Source organism: Catharus ustulatus, chromosome 30 (genome assembly GCF_009819885.2).
Source record: "Catharus ustulatus isolate bCatUst1 chromosome 30, bCatUst1.pri.v2, whole genome shotgun sequence".
In the NCBI taxonomy this organism is placed as follows: Eukaryota; Metazoa; Chordata; class Aves; order Passeriformes; family Turdidae; genus Catharus; species Catharus ustulatus.
In genome coordinates this window covers 3,887,643-3,903,299 of record NC_046250.1, presented here as the reverse complement: position 1 = coordinate 3,903,299, position 15,657 = coordinate 3,887,643, and the positions used below count along the sequence as shown (strand labels likewise).

General features: G+C 56.2%; 1 protein-coding gene across 1 annotated transcript; it reads left to right on the top strand.

Moving 5' to 3' along the window:
- Positions 1–2,584: 2,584 nt before the first annotated feature.
- VPS45 (vacuolar protein sorting 45 homolog) lies at positions 2,585–15,345 on the top strand. Its single transcript, XM_033082855.1, has 15 exons — positions 2,585–2,741; positions 2,834–2,968; positions 3,242–3,302; positions 3,776–3,855; positions 4,395–4,463; positions 4,695–4,832; positions 5,169–5,279; positions 6,535–6,669; positions 6,927–7,040; positions 7,290–7,457; positions 9,552–9,710; positions 11,077–11,184; positions 11,464–11,585; positions 12,393–12,524; positions 14,857–15,345. Exons 1-15 carry the CDS (start codon positions 2,649–2,651, stop codon positions 14,942–14,944), a joined length of 1,713 nt encoding a protein of 570 aa, XP_032938746.1. The 5' UTR covers positions 2,585–2,648; the 3' UTR covers positions 14,945–15,345.
- Positions 15,346–15,657: the final 312 nt, after the last annotated feature.

The following is a 15,657-nucleotide window of genomic DNA, read 5'->3' as shown; positions in this document are numbered from 1 at the left end:
AGTATAGGGCTGAAACCGTAGCGTGGGGCTGAAACCCCAGCGTGTGGATGAAATCCCAGCATGGGGCTGAAACCCAGAGTGGGGCTGAAACCCAGTGTGGGGCTAAAACCCCAAAGTGGGGCTGAAATCCCAAAGTGGGGATGAAACCCCAAAGTGGGGCTGAAACCCAGTGTGGGGATGAAACCCAGAGTGGGGCTAAAATCCCAAAGTGGGGCTGAAACCCAGAGTGGGGCTGAAACCCCAAAGTGGGGATGAACCCAGCGTGGGGCTGAAACCCAGAGTGGGGCTGAAACCCCAGCGTGAGGCTGAAACCCCAACGTGGGGATGAAACCTTAGTGTGGGGCTGAAACCTTAGTGTGGGGATGAACCCCAGCGTGGGGCTAACCTGTTTCTGGTCAATTCCCCCTGCGTGGGGCTAACCTGTTTCTGGTCAATTCCCCCTGCGTGGGGCTAACCTGTTTCTGGTCAATTCCCCCAGCGTGGGGCTGGCCTGTTTCTGGTCAATTCCCCCTGCGTGGTGCTGAAATGCCTAGCCTGGAGGGTGAGGGGTCAGCACCCACTCCCTGAGCCTGATTCCCACTGGGAATCGCTTTTCTTACTGTGGAAAGGTTCCTATTCCTCGCCCATGGCACGGGAGCAATGCTGAGTGGGGCAGCAGCTGCAGGGCCGGTGGCATGGCCGGTCCCTTGGCCGAATGCCCCACGTTCCCTGTGCCGAGGGCCCCGCATTCCCCGTTTTCTCCTAGGAAAAACACAGGTGGGCCAGTTCCTGGGCTGGAGCAGTGGCCAGTGGTGGCCGGGGGCTGCTGGGGCTGGTGGCAGACAGGCTGTGTCATGCGCGCAGCTCAGCTGATCCCGACGTTGAATCCTTTCTTTGTGTCCTGCCAGGAACCTGCCCTTGTTTGTGTCCTGCACAAAGGGATTGTTTGTGTGTCCGGGCAGGGAAATGTCCAGCACAGAAAGGACGGGCCCAGGGTTTGTCCCTGCTGGCTGCACTGTTTGTTCGTGCCGTGGCCACTTCTCCTCGGAATCAGGAGTGGAGAATCCATTCCTTTAGAAATAATCGACACCAAATTCAGCCCCTTAAAATAGCAGTGCCATAATCCCGGACAATCCTATTGCCTCAACTTAGGGACCAACGTCTGTCCTCGTGCCAGGCCAGTGGTGACAGGCCAGGGCGGTTATTGGTGAGGTTAAATCAGGGTTACTTACAGAAATTATACTTGAATAAATTCTTAAGGAAGGTTTAAATTAAAAATTATGGCAAATGCAGAGGTCTTTTGCAGCCTAAACAATTCCATTATTCCAACCACTCCCAGGACATGGAACTGCTCTCCTACCAATCAGTCTGGGGGGAAAGAAAAGTGTAAAATTTCTGCAGAATAAAAGTTGTTTAAAATGTTTAAACATCCCACCAAGAAGCCTCAGAGATTTGGTTTGTGATTCATTCCATTAAAATGGCACAAAGGGTTTGCCTTCCCTAAGGACAAGGACAAAGATGGATTTAAAGAGGAGATGACACCCTGGGTTTGGTTAGTTCACAAATAAAATCCAAAAGCTTTTCCAAGAAAACTGGGCAATAACGAAACCAGCACTTTACAGACACTGACTCATTTAACAATAAGACCAGAAAACAATCAGATGCAATTAAACCTCGATTTTTTTCCCCCCATTTGCCATTATTCTGTGTATCCTTTGGCCAGGAGCACACACACACTTCTTGAGGCATCAGCTTGGATATGAGAAACAAAATCAGGCAAGAAATAAAAGACGTAAGAAAGAAAATACTGGAGTTGTATTTTTCTAGGCAAATCTCTATTTAAACCATTCAAATCTTTGGGGTTCATACGAAGCTCCATACATGTGCAAAACTTCCCAGCTTCCAGGAAAGAAAACCCAAAGTGTTTGGGAAGTGAAAAGTAAAATCTCAGCGGAAATGGAAGGATTAAAGACACAAAGGCGTCCGTCACTCCGAGAGGAAGTGGGGAGTCGCTTAATTGGAAGTGAAAGGCCGGATATCATCATTAATGAATTGTTATCCCCTGCTATAAATAGGGCTTTGGCAGCAGCGCAGGGCCTGGCCCGGGTCAGCTCTGTCCTGCCGGGAATAGCTCCTAATCTCCGCTCCGGGATTAGCGGGGCCGGGCCGGTCCCGGGGCCCAGCCCGAGCTCCAGGAGCGGCAAAACCGAGTCACGGCCGCTGTCCTTGGGGACCCAGGGGACCCTCGGGTGTGCCGAGCCCTCCTGGGAGGGTCTGGGGACGTTTGGGGTGCTTTGGAGTGGGTTTGGGTAGACTTGGGGGGGGTTGTGTGTGTTTAGGGTGGGCTTGAGTGGGCTCGGGTGGATTTAGTGTAGGTTGGGGCGGGTTTGTTTTGTTTTTAGGTAGGTTTGGGTGGGTTTAGGTGTGTCTGGCATAGATCTGGCTGGGCTCTGGGTCTCAAACTGCTCCGCCCTCGCCGAGCCCTTTCCCCCGCTCGGGTCCCCGTGAGGGGAAGGACAGGCCGCGGCTCCCGCTGCCGGACTACAGCTCCCAGCAGGCACTGGGGCGGCGGGATCCCGCTCCCGCTGCCGGACTACAGCTCCCAGCAGGCGGCGGGGCGAGGCCGCGGCCGGGGAGGGCTGGCCCGGTGGAGCAGCATCCCCGCCAAGATGAACGCGGTGCTGGCGGTCCGGCAGTACGTGTCCAAGATGATCGAGGACAGCGGCCCCGGCATGAAGGTGCTGCTGATGGACCGGGAGACGGTGAGCAGCGGGGCCGGGAGCGCGGAGGGCGGCGGGGCCGGGAGCCGGGCCCGGGGCCGTGGTGACGGGCGCCGCTCCCCTGCCGCCCTCAGACCGGCGCCGTGAGCGTGGTGTACACCCAGTCCGAGATCCTGCAGCGAGAGGTTTATCTCTTCGAGCGCCTCGACTCGCCCAACAGGGAGCCCATGAAGCACCTCAAGGCCATCTGCTTCCTGCGGCCCACCAAGGTACTGACCAGAGGGGGAGGAAACGGCCTCGAATAGTGCTGGGGAGATTGAGGTTGGATATTCAGGAAAATCCTTTCATGGAAAGGGTTGTTCAGCCCTGGCACAGGGCAGTGGTGGAGCCACCGCGTCTGGAATTGTTCTAATCCATGTGGATGTGGCAGTGGGGGACAGGGGTTCGTGGTGGACACAAGGTCTCAGAGGCTTTTCCAATCTTAATGATTCCATGATTCCGTATTCATTAACTGTGCTCTCCGTGGTGCTGTTCCCATCCAGGAGAACGTGGAGCTCCTGGTGCAGGAGCTGCGAAGGCCCAAGTACAGCGTCTACTTCATCTGTGAGTATGAAGAGTCCAGGTGTCCTGGAGGTCCATGAATCTGGAACAGGCTCTGCATCCCAGTGTGGATGGGACAGGATCACCTTCCTGTGCCGGGTGTGTCAGGCAGGGGCTTCCCGTGTGTCCTGCTCGTGCCACGGAATGTTCCATGAGTTTGGGAATGAGGCAGAATGACTCCAGCTGGTTTGGGGTTGAAGTCTAATCCTCCAGGCCAGGAATTAGTCAGTAGGATCTCAGGAACTGGGTGGAGTGGCCTCTAGATGTCATTGTGGCTCTGCAGGACGCAGTGGGACCAGCCGCTGGGAGATGGGCAGGGAATGTGTTGGGAGCATCCCTGGGAGGCGGCTGAGGATTCCAACACCTGCAGGTGCAGGGTTAGAGGGTCTCAGTGGGATCTGCTCTGGAGGCGATCAGAGCAGCTGTTCTACAGGGTCTGTTTGGAGCCCCACTGTCCCTTCCCTGTTTCCTCCCAGATTTCAGCAACGTCATCAGCAAGAGTGATGTGAAGGCCTTGGCCGAGGCCGATGAGCAGGAGGTCGTGGCTGAAGTCCAGGTGAAGTTTGGATGTTTTAGGCAGATCCAAACCTAAAAGCAAAGGGAAGGTCCAGGCTGCCAGACACTGGGAGCAGGAGAACTGTTGTTCCCAACAGGTTCATGACAGGCCTGGATGGGAGGAGGGATGGACACAAATGTGGGATTAAGAAGTAAAAGACAGAAAAGGTCCCATTTCTCTGTGCTCTCAGAGCTGCTGCTGTTCTTGGTGTCTCACAAGGTGCTACCAAGTTCAAATCCATGTGCATGTGGCACCTGGGGACATGGGTTAGTGGTGGCCTTGGCAGTGCTGGAGGGACTTAAAGGGCTTTTCCAAAGTCACTAATTCCACGGTTCCATGTTGGTGGTGCTGATGAAGAGCTGGGCACTGCAGCAATGCACAGTACCAATGGCAGGGGAGTTGTCAGAGGGGTTTGGGGTGGAGGAAGGAAGGATAGTCCAGTCCAGGTGGTGGTGGTGGGGCTGGGTGGCCAGTGCTGGCACATGGCTCTGGCTGGGGTCAGGGTTAGAGACACAGCACTGTCCTGCTCCCTTCCCCAGGAGTTCTACGGTGACTACATCGCGGTGAACCCACACGTCTTCTCCCTCAACCTGCTGGGCTGCTGTCGGGTAGGAGCACAGAGACTTGTCCTGTCAGTGTCCCTCATAAACCGGGACCATGGGGGGCTGCCAGAGGGGCCACGTGAGGGGAATGGGCCTGGGCAGGGAGAGGAACACCGGGGAGTGGGGTTCAGCCCGTGGGTCCCTGCTGCCCCAGTGCTTTCCTGTGAGACTTAGAAACAAGGATGTGGGAAAGTCTGGGATTGGTGCATCCATGTGAGCTGCAGCCTTTCCTTCCAGGGCCGCAGCTGGGACCCGGCTCAGCTCACCAGGACAACCCAGGGGCTCACTGCTCTGCTCCTGTCCCTGAAGAAGTGCCCCATGATCCGGTACCAGCTCTCCTCAGAGCCAGCAAAGCGCTTGGCCGAGTGCGTGAAGGTGAGAGGAACCCACTGAGCATCCCTTTGGGATGAATTCTGCTTAATTTTTTACATGTGGATCCACTGGAAGGAAACACCTGTTTTCAGTAAATTCCTGTAAAATCCATCATTTACTCTGAGGCCCAGCAGTGGGCAGGCTGTGTCCTGCTCTCCTCTCAGAGTGCAGCATTCCTGGGAGCCATGTCCCAGGTCCCCAGGGCCTTCAGCTCCTCCCTGGCAGTGCAGACAAAGCAGCACAGTTGGGGTTTCACCCTCCCTTCCCTCTGTGCCCAAGTCCACACTGAGAGGGAGCTTTTCCAGGTGTCCAAGTGGGATTTTTCCCTTTTCTGCACAGCAAGTGATCACGAAGGAGTACGAGCTGTTTGATTTCCGGCGCACTGAGGTCCCTCCCCTGCTCCTCATCCTGGACCGGTCAGACGATGCCATCACCCCGCTCCTGAACCAGGTGAGTCACAGCCTGAGTCACATCCCAGGTCTGCCAGGCTGGGGCAGACTGCAGCAGCTGGAATTCCATCCCTGGCAGCTCATGGGTTGGATGTAGGAGAGAAAAGTGTTGCTTCCCACCCCCAATCCCTGCAAAATCCCTCTTTTATCCCCTGGCGAGGTTTTCCAGACCTGAGTGGGGGTTGTTTGTGCTGGCTGCAGTGGCAGATGGACCCAGCACCCTGGAAAACAGGGCCACCAGCACCTCTGTGTGGCTTCTGGAGCTCCAGTGTTTTGCAGGGCCTTTCCCAAGGGTTGTTTGTAGGGCTGTGGGCAGCACACAGCTGTCGAGTGACCTTGCCCTGCTGAGTCTCCCTCTCTTATCGATGGCTGCTGGATTTGCTGGGAGCTGTTGGATTTATTTGTTCCATGCTGTGCTGCAGATCCTGGCAGGGTCTCCATTTCTGTGAGGTTCCCTTGGAACCTGGGGATCAGGAGCTGCACCTGGGTGGGATCCGCAGCCCCAGAGCTGCTGTAACACCAGTTCTGCAGGAGCTGGAGGTGACATCTGTGTCACAGAGGGGTGTGGCTGTCACAGCCCAGCTCACACCTGGTTTATGGTGTTTAGGACTGTGCTCAGCATCGGGCGTTATCTGCTGTTTCAGGATTTCCTATCCCAAAGAGATTCCCAGGGATGTAAATGGAGTGTTGGACATGGTAGGACTCTGATCAGCTGCCACTGTTCTCTCTGGGTTATTATTAGACTTCTCAGGATAAAAATAGAATCTCCTGATGTGCAAAAATGCTCCTGCCAGTGGAGCATGTAGGGAATTCTGCAGTGGAACTGTGGCATCTCTCCCTGCCTGGGCAGAAATTGGGGGGTCTGGTGGCCAACAGAGGTGTTGGAACAGGAATGTTAATCCCCATCCCTCTTTGGTCTCTTTTGAAGGTACCTGCAGGAATTCCTGATCTGGTGGGGGGTGTCCCTGCCATGAACAGGATGGGTTTAATGTCCCTTCCAACCCAAACCATCCCATGATTCTGGAATGGCCCTGGAGGGGGGCGGTTTCCCTCTGCTCTGTCTCCCCATCTGAATATTTATCAGTGATGTTTATTTTCATTGGAATAGCCTGGCTGGTTTGAGGGACACTCCCGGACTCTGCTGTGTGTCCTGGCGTAGCCGGAGCAGCTCTGGCTGGGTTCAGCTGAAGCCCATTGATTTCCCAGTGCTGTGTCTCACCAAGGTCATCCCTTTGCCTTCCTCTGTCCCCTGGCAGTGGACGTACCAGGCCATGGTCCACGAGCTGCTGGGGATCAACAACAACCGCATCGACCTGTCCCGGGTGCCGGGGATCAGCAAGGACCTGCGGGAGGTCGTCCTGTCAGCTGAGAATGACGAGTTCTACGCCAACGTAGGTGTCCTGGGGGGCTTCATCAGCACCCACATCTGAGGGTTTGCCCTGGGAAAGGAGCTCAGGGTGGGGATGTGCCATTTGTGACCATCAGTGTGCAGCACTGACGTGAGATAACGTGTCCTGTTTGTGATTTGATTTCAAACCCTGCTGCAGGTTTTGGGGGATGGAGACATTTTCTCCCAGCTGCTCAAGGCTCTTCCTTGGTTAAGATCGTTAAATGAGTTTCTTTCTGCTTCCTGTCTTGTTCCACACAGAACATGTACCTGAACTTTGCTGAGATTGGCACCAACATCAAGAACCTGATGGAGGATTTCCAGAGGAGGAAGCCAAAGGAGCAGCAGAAGCTGGAGTCCATCGCAGATATGAAGGTACAGATAAAGTCCATCCCAGCTTATCCCATCCTTTAATATTAGGAGTAAATAAAAAGTACATCCCTCCCAGAAATCTTCTGGTAATGGGAGAAATCCTGTGGGCTCTGGGATCAGGGTGTCTGATCCTCTGCACACCTGCACAGGGCTCGGATTGCTGGGAATTTGTACAGTTTATAGCTGGCTGCAGCCATCTTCTATCCCCTGCTTTTCCCTGGAAGCACCCACTGCCTCAGTTTCCCGTCACAGGCCTTTGTGGAGAACTACCCTCAGTTCAAGAAGATGTCAGGCACAGTGTCCAAGCACGTGACAGTGGTGGGGGAGCTGTCCCGGCTCGTGGCGGAGCGGAACCTGCTGGAGGTGTCAGAGGTGGAGCAGGAGCTGGCCTGCCAGAGTGACCACTCCAGTGCCCTCCAGGTACTCATCCTGGCTCTGGATCGGGGGGGTTTCATCCTGTCAGTCCTTGGGAGTGGGGGTTGGATGCTGGGAGGCAGTGGGAGCTCTGTGTGTGGATTTCTTGTGGGGAGGGACACTGGATGTAGAATTGCTCCTCGGTGCTCAGCTCAGATGGGAATGAGTCATCGTTAATAACTGGCTTGAGAAGCATCTTTGCAAATCCTGTCCTTACATCCCACAATCCAGCATTCTTTCATTATTTTCTGCCAGTTGGCTTCTGGCAGGCACCAGTATAAAACAACCTCAGATGCCGTGCAGGAGCTGATGTGTTTGTTGGGCAGAAGAGCTGGAATCCATGGAATTGTCTTTACTTATTTTTTTAAGAAAAACCTCTGGAAAGTCTCTTAGATCCAAGATTTCTTTGGCAGAAAGGCCTGGAAAAGCTGGAGAGAGGCTCCCTGGCAGCTGAACGTGGCCCCTTGTGCTGTGACCTGAGCAGGGTCTGGCAGAGTCAGTGGTGATGGATTCAGGCTGGTGTTAAACAGCAGCTTTGGGATGGCTCAGAGCAGGGCTGGAGCAGCCACTCACTCCTGATTTTTCTGATTCCTTGATTTCTGGTAGCAGAGGGGGATCCCCAGCATGTAACAGATTCTTGCATGGCACTGGGGAAGCAGAGGGGCTGGGAAATGAGGAAAAGCATCTCCAGCAGGTTTGAGATCAGTTTCCCCACCTCTGTGACCCTGGTGGGGGCCAAGGGGATAACACCAGACTGTCCCCAGAGGCAGAATGTGCTCCCATCCCCTGGGCTGATGCTTCCCTATGGACCAGGGAGTGCAGGGATGGGATTCCATGGCTGGTGTCTGGCAGGATTTACATGGCTGAGTATGGAACTGGGAATGCAGCCAGAAATGTGTTTGCTGGAAGCAGCCTCTGAGGTCCTCGTGCTGTATCACTGTCTCCAGCTCAGGTTGTTGCGCTTTAAAAGTCAAATATTCCCAGTCTGCTCCCTCCCTGTGCCATGAGCCATGATTTTTGATGGAATATACACAGCACAGAGCTGTGCCATGGTGTTTCTGGGGTCACCTTGGTCCTGCTCTACACAAACGGTGTTTATGCAGTTTTAGAGCAGAAATGCTGCCTCAGTTTCTTTCCAGTCCTGTGCCTGAAGAGCCCTGTTGTGTTTCCAGCAACCGAGGCCACTGGGAGCTGTGCGGCAGCTTAAAAGTAAATGGAAAATCCTCTAAGTGGGATCTTTGTCCCTGCAGCGACCCCGCCCTGGGCTGTCCCCGCTGCCGCTCCCAATGGCAGCCGGAGGGGCAAGGCCACAGGACGAGGAGCAGCAGCCAGAGCCCGGAATAAGGGTGGAATTGTTCTCCCCTGATGTCACTTCAGGGATTGTTGAGTCTCTGGTGGCCTTGGGCCCCCCAGTCTGGGACATTTGGGTTCTTCCTCCCCTGGGCTCTCATTAACCCTGACACAGAACATGAGCCCTGGGAGCTGAATGGAGGGTTGGAATCCCAGCTCCTCCCACGGACAATGGCTGTTCTGTTCTCTGCTTCCTCTGATCCTGGCACTGCCAGCACAGGAACCTCCCTGGGGCTCCAGCCCTCCCCTCGCAGGTGGATTCCTGACCTTGAGTGGTGAAATTCCTCTTGATCCTCCTCACAGCCAGGATTTTATGCTGTGTTTTTGTCATTAGTCAGCATCGGTCAAATAGATGCCAACAAACACCTGGGCCAGGGTGATGAATCCAGCAGCAGATCAGGAGTGATAACAGATCCCTGTTCTTTCCTGTAGCTAGGATATCTCTATTCCCATGCTTTAATTTCCTTCTTCCTTCACTTCCAAAAGTGCAGTTTGTTCTTCCACACCTCACATCCAAACGTTTGCTGAGACTTTGATGCCTCTGCCTTGCACCTTCCAAAGAGGAAATGGATTTGGAGGGATTACCTGAGGGGTTTTCTGGAGCCAGTTTAGCGGTGGAACCTGTGGGGTGGCTCTGCTCAAGCTGGCAAGATCCAGGCGGAGCTTGGAGGTGTCGGAAAGTGATGGCAGGGTGGCTCCAGGGCACCGGAGCAGTCCCCGCGTTCCTGAGGAGCCGTGTGTGTCCCGCAGAGCGTGCGGCGGCTGCTGCAGAGCCCGCGGGTGTCGGAGCTGGACGCGGCGCGGTTGGTGATGCTCTACGCGCTGCGCTACGAGCGCCACAGCAGCAGCGGCCTCCCGGCACTGCTGGAGGAGCTGCGGGGCCGCGGCGGCACCGACAGGTACCGCAAGGTAACCGGGGACGGGGCAGGACGGGCGGCAGGACCGGGAGTGACCCAGGGTGGGGCAGGAGCAGGGGCAGGTACCGGGAGTGACCCCAGGGTGGGGCAGGAGCAGGGGCAGGTACCAGGAGGTGACCCCAGGGTGGGGCAGGAGCAGGGGCAGGTACCGGGAGTGATCCCAGGGTGGGGCAGGAGCAGGGGCAGGTACCGGGAGGTGACCCCGGGCTGGGGCAGGACGGGCGGCAGGACCGGGAGGTGACCCAGGGTGGGGCAGGAGCAGGGGCAGGTACCGGGAGTGACACCAGGGTGGGGCAGGAGCAGGGGCAGGTACCGGGAGTGACCCCAGGACTGGGGCAGGAGCAGGGGAAGGTACCAGGAGGTGACCCCAGGGTGGGCCAGGAGCAGGGGCAGGTACCGGGAGGGGACCCCGGGGTGGGGCAGGAGCAGGGGCAGGTACCGGGAGGTGACCCCAGGGTGGGGCAGGAGCAGGGGCAGGACCGGGAGGTGACCCCAGGGTGGGGCAGGAGCAGGGGCAGGACCAGGAGATGACCCCAGGGTGGGGCAGGAGCAGGGGCAGGACTGGGAGGTGACCCCAGGGTGGGGCAGGAGCAGGGGCAGGACTGGGAGGTGACCCCGGGGTGGGGCAGGAGCAGGGGCAGCCCCGATGTCCCACAGGATGGGGCAGCCGCTGCTGTTTGGGGTGAAACCTGCCTGCTCTGGGTCAGACCAAGGCCGTGTTGTTGCACAGAGCTCGGCTGGGATCTGTGGGTGTGACTTTAAAAGGTGTTTTAAACAAGGGACTCGATTTTCATTTCCTAAATCAGTGATGTTGGGGGTTGCACTCCGGAGGTCCCTTCCACTCCTGACTAGTCTGTGATTCTGTGATATTATGAAGAATTTAATAAAGGGATGGCAGGACCCTGCTGGGAGCGGAGTGTGGCACGTACACAGGCCTGGGATGTGCTTCCTCTCGTCTCTTCCTCCCCCACTTTCCCCAGCTTCTGCAGCACAGGCAGTGGCTGCAGCGAGGGGCTGGGGATGGTGAGGAGCTGGCAGGGAGGGAACAGGTGGCAGTGCCAGGAGCAGCTGGGGAGGAGGTGGAGGAGCGGGATGATGTCACCTCGCGTGGAGGAGCTGATGTCGCTGCTGCAGGCGATGGAGATGAAGCCTCTCCTCAGGCAGGAGGGTCGGGGCGGGCTGGGGTGTGTGGGGGTGCTGCTGCTCTGCCTCCTCACCTCCATGTGCAGTTCCACTGGGATCACCTCCGTGGCTCCTTGTCCCCGTTCCAGACCTCCATGAGGTGTCTGCAGTGACTCCTCCCCGCAGCCTGGCAGGAGTTCCCAGGCTAACAGGGCTCCTGCCCTCTCCCTGCACAGCTGGTGTCCGCCGTGGTGGAGTACGGAGGGAAGCGGGTCCGAGGCAGTGACCTGTTCAGCCCCAAGGATGCTGTGGCCATCACCAAGCAGTTCCTCAAAGGCCTGAAGGTACCGAGCTGCCGTGGGGAAACAGGGACAGACTCGACCAAAACTGCAGCCCAGAGGAGGAGCAGGGCTGGCAGGAATGCTGTGGGCTGCTGGCTCAGGCCTGGGGTCTCACAGAGAGGGCAGTGGCTTCAGGGCCTGATTCCACTGGGAACAACGGGAGTGAGCTGCTGGAGAGCTGCTCAGTCCCAAACTCAGGGGTGCTGAATCCTGCTGTGCCTCTGCTGATCCTCCTTCCCTGCTGTGCCACTTCCTGATGAGCTTCTCTCCGGCTGGCTGCAGGGCATCGAGAACGTGTACACCCAGCACCAGCCCCTGCTCCAGGAAACCCTGGACCAGCTCATCAAGGGAAAGCTCAAGGACAGCCAGTATCCCTACCTGGGCCCCAACACACTTCGGGACAGGTGCGTGGGGCCTTTGGGGCACAGCCAGGTGCCTCTGGCACTGGGACATCCCCGGTGCCTGTGTCCCAGCTGGTAGGAGCAGCTTTGCTCTGGGTCATGCTGTCCATGCAGTGATCCAAGAAAGAAATCCCTGGTGTTGGTCCTTCCAAGGGACTGGGAGGGTGGTTATGGGAGGGGGAAGGAGCAGCTCACTTGAAAGCAGGATGGGCACAGCACTCCTGAGTTTGTGTTGGGATGGAGGAAGGTGCTTCCCTCCTTTCCCCCCTTTCTCTTACTTGGCTTCTCTCCACCATCCCACATTTCCCTGCTGGCTGGGAAATGTCCCCTCAGGTGAACTGAGGCAGAAATCCTGATCAGTCACAGCACAAGCTGCCCCGAGCCTGGGAGCTCCAAGGCAGTGCCGTGTCCTTGCCTGACTCCAGAATTGATCCTGATTTCCCAGCCCCAGCAGATCATGCATTAAACATCGGCCTGTGGATCCACAGGGATTGGGGTGGTGCTGCTGGAGGCTGCTCGGGGCTGTGGGTGAAAGTTCAGGAGAGGAGAGGTTTTGGGGGATTCAGTGGGCTGTTTCCAGCTCCAAGCCCTTGGGATCATGGATCACTGCCTCCAAGGTGCAGGATTTATCCCTGACTTTGTCTGATCCAACTCAGTATTTGTGGCTGCTCCATTCCAGAAAGTGTCCAAGGCCAGGGTGGACAGGGCTTGGATCCACGTGATCTGGTGGAAGGTATCCCTGCCATGAATGAGATGAACTTTTAGGTCCCTTCAACCCAAACCATTCCATGATTTGTGCCTTTCTCCCAGGCCTCAGGACATCATTGTGTTCCTCATCGGGGGGGCCACCTACGAGGAGGCTCTGGCCGTGTTCAACCTGAACCGCTCCAACCCCGGCGTCCGCATCGTCCTGGGTGGGACCACCATCCACAACACCAGGAGGTAAAGCCCACCTCTCTGCACATCCTGCCTGTAAAACTGCTGGCACAGCAGGAATTCAGGATGCCTGTGGGATCCCCACATGGAGATGGGTGTCAGTGCTCCGGACCCAGCTCTGCTCGTGGTGGTTCAGGGACAGATCCCTGAACTGGAGGTTTAACCTGCATTTCCCTGAGTTCAAGGGCAGGCAAGTAGAGCTTTCCTTAGAGTTTTTCTAGTTCATAACAAGAAGCCAGAGCAGCACATGGGAATTCAGCACTGAATGAACCTGCAGCTGCTTTGCTCAAGGTGGGCAAAGATCCCTGTCAATATGGAACACCAAGTGGGAAATTCTGGTTTATAAATACAAATAACTTTTCCTGAACCCAAATTACTCACTGTGGGCACAGGAAGGAATTGAGACCACTCTGGGAATTGCTTCCCATCAGCACAGCTTGCTACTGGCCAGGTAGGAGAGCAGGAATTTTCTCCAGATTCCCAATGTTCAGTGTGGGATGGTGGGAAAATCCTGAGCTGCTGCTGAAGCTCAGGATCTGCAGCTCCATCAGTGGCTCCACTTGGATTGGTGCTGCCAGGAGCCACCTGGGCTGGTTTGGGCTCTGCTGCTGTGCAGTCCCTGAATTATTTACAGAAAAACTGGGATTCTGTATCCAAATTTGCATTTCAAAGAATGAAGTGGGGGGGTAGGGAGGAGGAAAATAAAAGGCTGGTGCTTTGGAAGGGCTGGGTCCTGCCTGGGGAGGACAGCAAAGAAACAGCCCTGTCCCAGATGATCCATTTTCCCTTGGATAAGGTTTCCCTGGGGATGGAAGGACAACAAAGCTGTCTCCTGTCCACTGTTATTCACGATTCCAGCACAGTGCCCTAGGATCAGGGATATCTCAGCACATCCGTGAGGTGTCTGATATGAGGAAAGCCAGGTTTTAGCGTGTCCCAACCCCTCCTGTAATCCATGGCCTTGCTGATTCCTGTGGGATTAGGGCAGATATGTCACCAGAAACAAGGGGATTTGGGTGTTAATGCACCGAGCAGCCATGTAAGCACCTAATCCTGGTTCCATTGTTCTTACTCCCTGCTGGAACTGGGACCAACATCTGTGGGCCCAGAGGGGCGGCCCAAAGGATGCAGAATTCGCTCTGCTCTTGGGGATTCCAGAGCAATTCCGCTGGGTTTGGAGGAGAAAGGGTTACAAAGGATCAATAATCGGATAAAAAGGGTTGCCAGGAACATCTGGTGCTGGGGCTGACTCATCCTGGGCAGGTTGAGCACGAACCTGCTGGGACTAATCCCAGGATGTGGGGCCTGACCCAGTTACCCAGTTACGGCTGCAGCGGCGGCACCGGATCCCCCTGGGGACCCTCCTCACTGTGCGGGGTTCGTTTCTCCTGGGAGTTCCATCTCAGGCCCTGCCTGGGTGGGGCAGCTGTGGAGGTACCTGCAGATGCCTGTGCTGCGTCCTCACCTGCTCCTGCAGGATCTGCAGGGTCCTGGGAACAGCAGCCTCAGCAGGAAGGATTTGTGCTGTGGTGCAGCTCATCCCTGGAGGGCAGGTGGGAGTTTGGCTCTTGCCTCCAGTCACTCCAGTCTGGGAATGTGCTCAGAGAGGATGTGCCAAGGGACCCTGAGGTGTAACTGGTCACAGGCACAACCTGCTCCAGACAGCACCGAACCAGGAGACCCTAAAAACACCAGTCATTCCCTGCCAGAGCTCAGTTCTGCCTGGTTCTAGTGCCTAAAAATAACCTGGAGGAGGGAGAGCTCAGGCTGGAACACAAAGCTAGGTGCCAGAGCCTGTGCCAGTGGGCAGTGCACAGGCTGTGCCCCCTCCCAGCTGTGTCTGACGAGACTCAGAGCTGGGTGTTGCTGCAGGGTTTTTCAGGAGATTTTAGGGTTTTACTATTTTTCAAACCCCTCAAGATTCACAGCCTGGGCAGGAAATGCTGCTGCAGCCCCAGTTTAGGGGAATCCCATTTCTTAGGATTGGTGGCATATCTTGGTTTGTATTTCTTTATCGTTTTGGGTGGTTTTTTAAGCATTGCCTAAAGAATTGAGATCACCTGATCAGCACATTGAGGGATGAGTCAGCCTGGGAATGGCCGTGGTGTCTCATTGCCAGAGGAACCATCCTCGGCAGCATCCTTCCGGCTGGGAGCGTTCCTGGCTTTGGGAGCTGCTCCCAGCCACGGGTGTGTGATGCCAGCGGGCCTGAGGCTTGTGCTGGGGACAGTCACAGCCCCTCTGGCCTTGCACACCTCTCAGACAAGTCTCAGGGTGCCACGGGTGCCATGAGCAGATCTCTGGCCCTTGTTCCACTGACCTGAACGTTTCCTGGCAGCTTCCTGGAGGAGGTCACAGCCGCAGGATTCCGCGGTCGAAGCGCTGACAGCTCCCAAGTCCCACCAAGGTCCAGCAGCCGACGGTGAATCCTGAAGGAATGATCACTTTTTTGCACGTTCAGAGCTTTCCCAGAGCAGAGCAGGATGTTCTGCCCTGCAGTTGGAGCTTCCCCTCCACACCCAGAATGGCAGCGAATGCTGGAGCTGGCAGTAGCCCAAGGGCAAGGATGTGCCCCTGCTGCAGCTCCTCATTGTGCCCTCACAAACAGCTCCAGGACTGGGATTGTCACCTGTGGAGAGCCTGGGAAAGCCCTTGAATCCCTGCAGCTCCTGGCTCGTTACCAGGACACATGGGATGAGTCCCGTGAGGAACCCAGCGATGCTGCCCCGTGCTGGGGGAGCAGCTGTGGGGTGCAGCTGTGGCACAGGAGCCCTTTGCTGTTTGTCTGTATATGTTGAATCCTATTAAATCCCCCACTTTGGCCGAATCTGTCTGCTAGATCATTCCCACTTTCCCTTTCCCAATGCCACAAGGTGCAGTTACAGCCTGAGCCTCCGTGGGAGCTTTTGTTCCCCTCCAGGGCCACACCAAGGAACCTGCGAGTGCGTTTCCAGCTCTGCTCCCTGGCCTCTAATCAGCGCTTGATTGGGAATTAACAAGCCAGATCAAATGAAATGAGCTCCTAAATCCCTGGGAATTATCTTGGCATCACAGCTAAGTCCTGTTGATGTGGGATAGAGCAAAGCCCTGCAGGGAAGAGGGGACCTGGCCCTGGGGGTCCTGGGCAGCTCTTTGGGGA

Coding starts and splice junctions, on each gene's coding strand:
- VPS45 (XM_033082855.1), top strand. CDS start 2,649: ATGAACGCGGTGCTGGCGGTCCGGCAGTACGTGTCCAAGATGATCGAG. Junction 4,464..4,694: donor ACCTGCTGGGCTGCTGTCGG/GTAGGAGCACAG, acceptor CTTTCCTTCCAG/GGCCGCAGCTGGGACCCGGC. Junction 7,458..9,551: donor ACCACTCCAGTGCCCTCCAG/GTACTCATCCTG, acceptor TGTGTCCCGCAG/AGCGTGCGGCGGCTGCTGCA.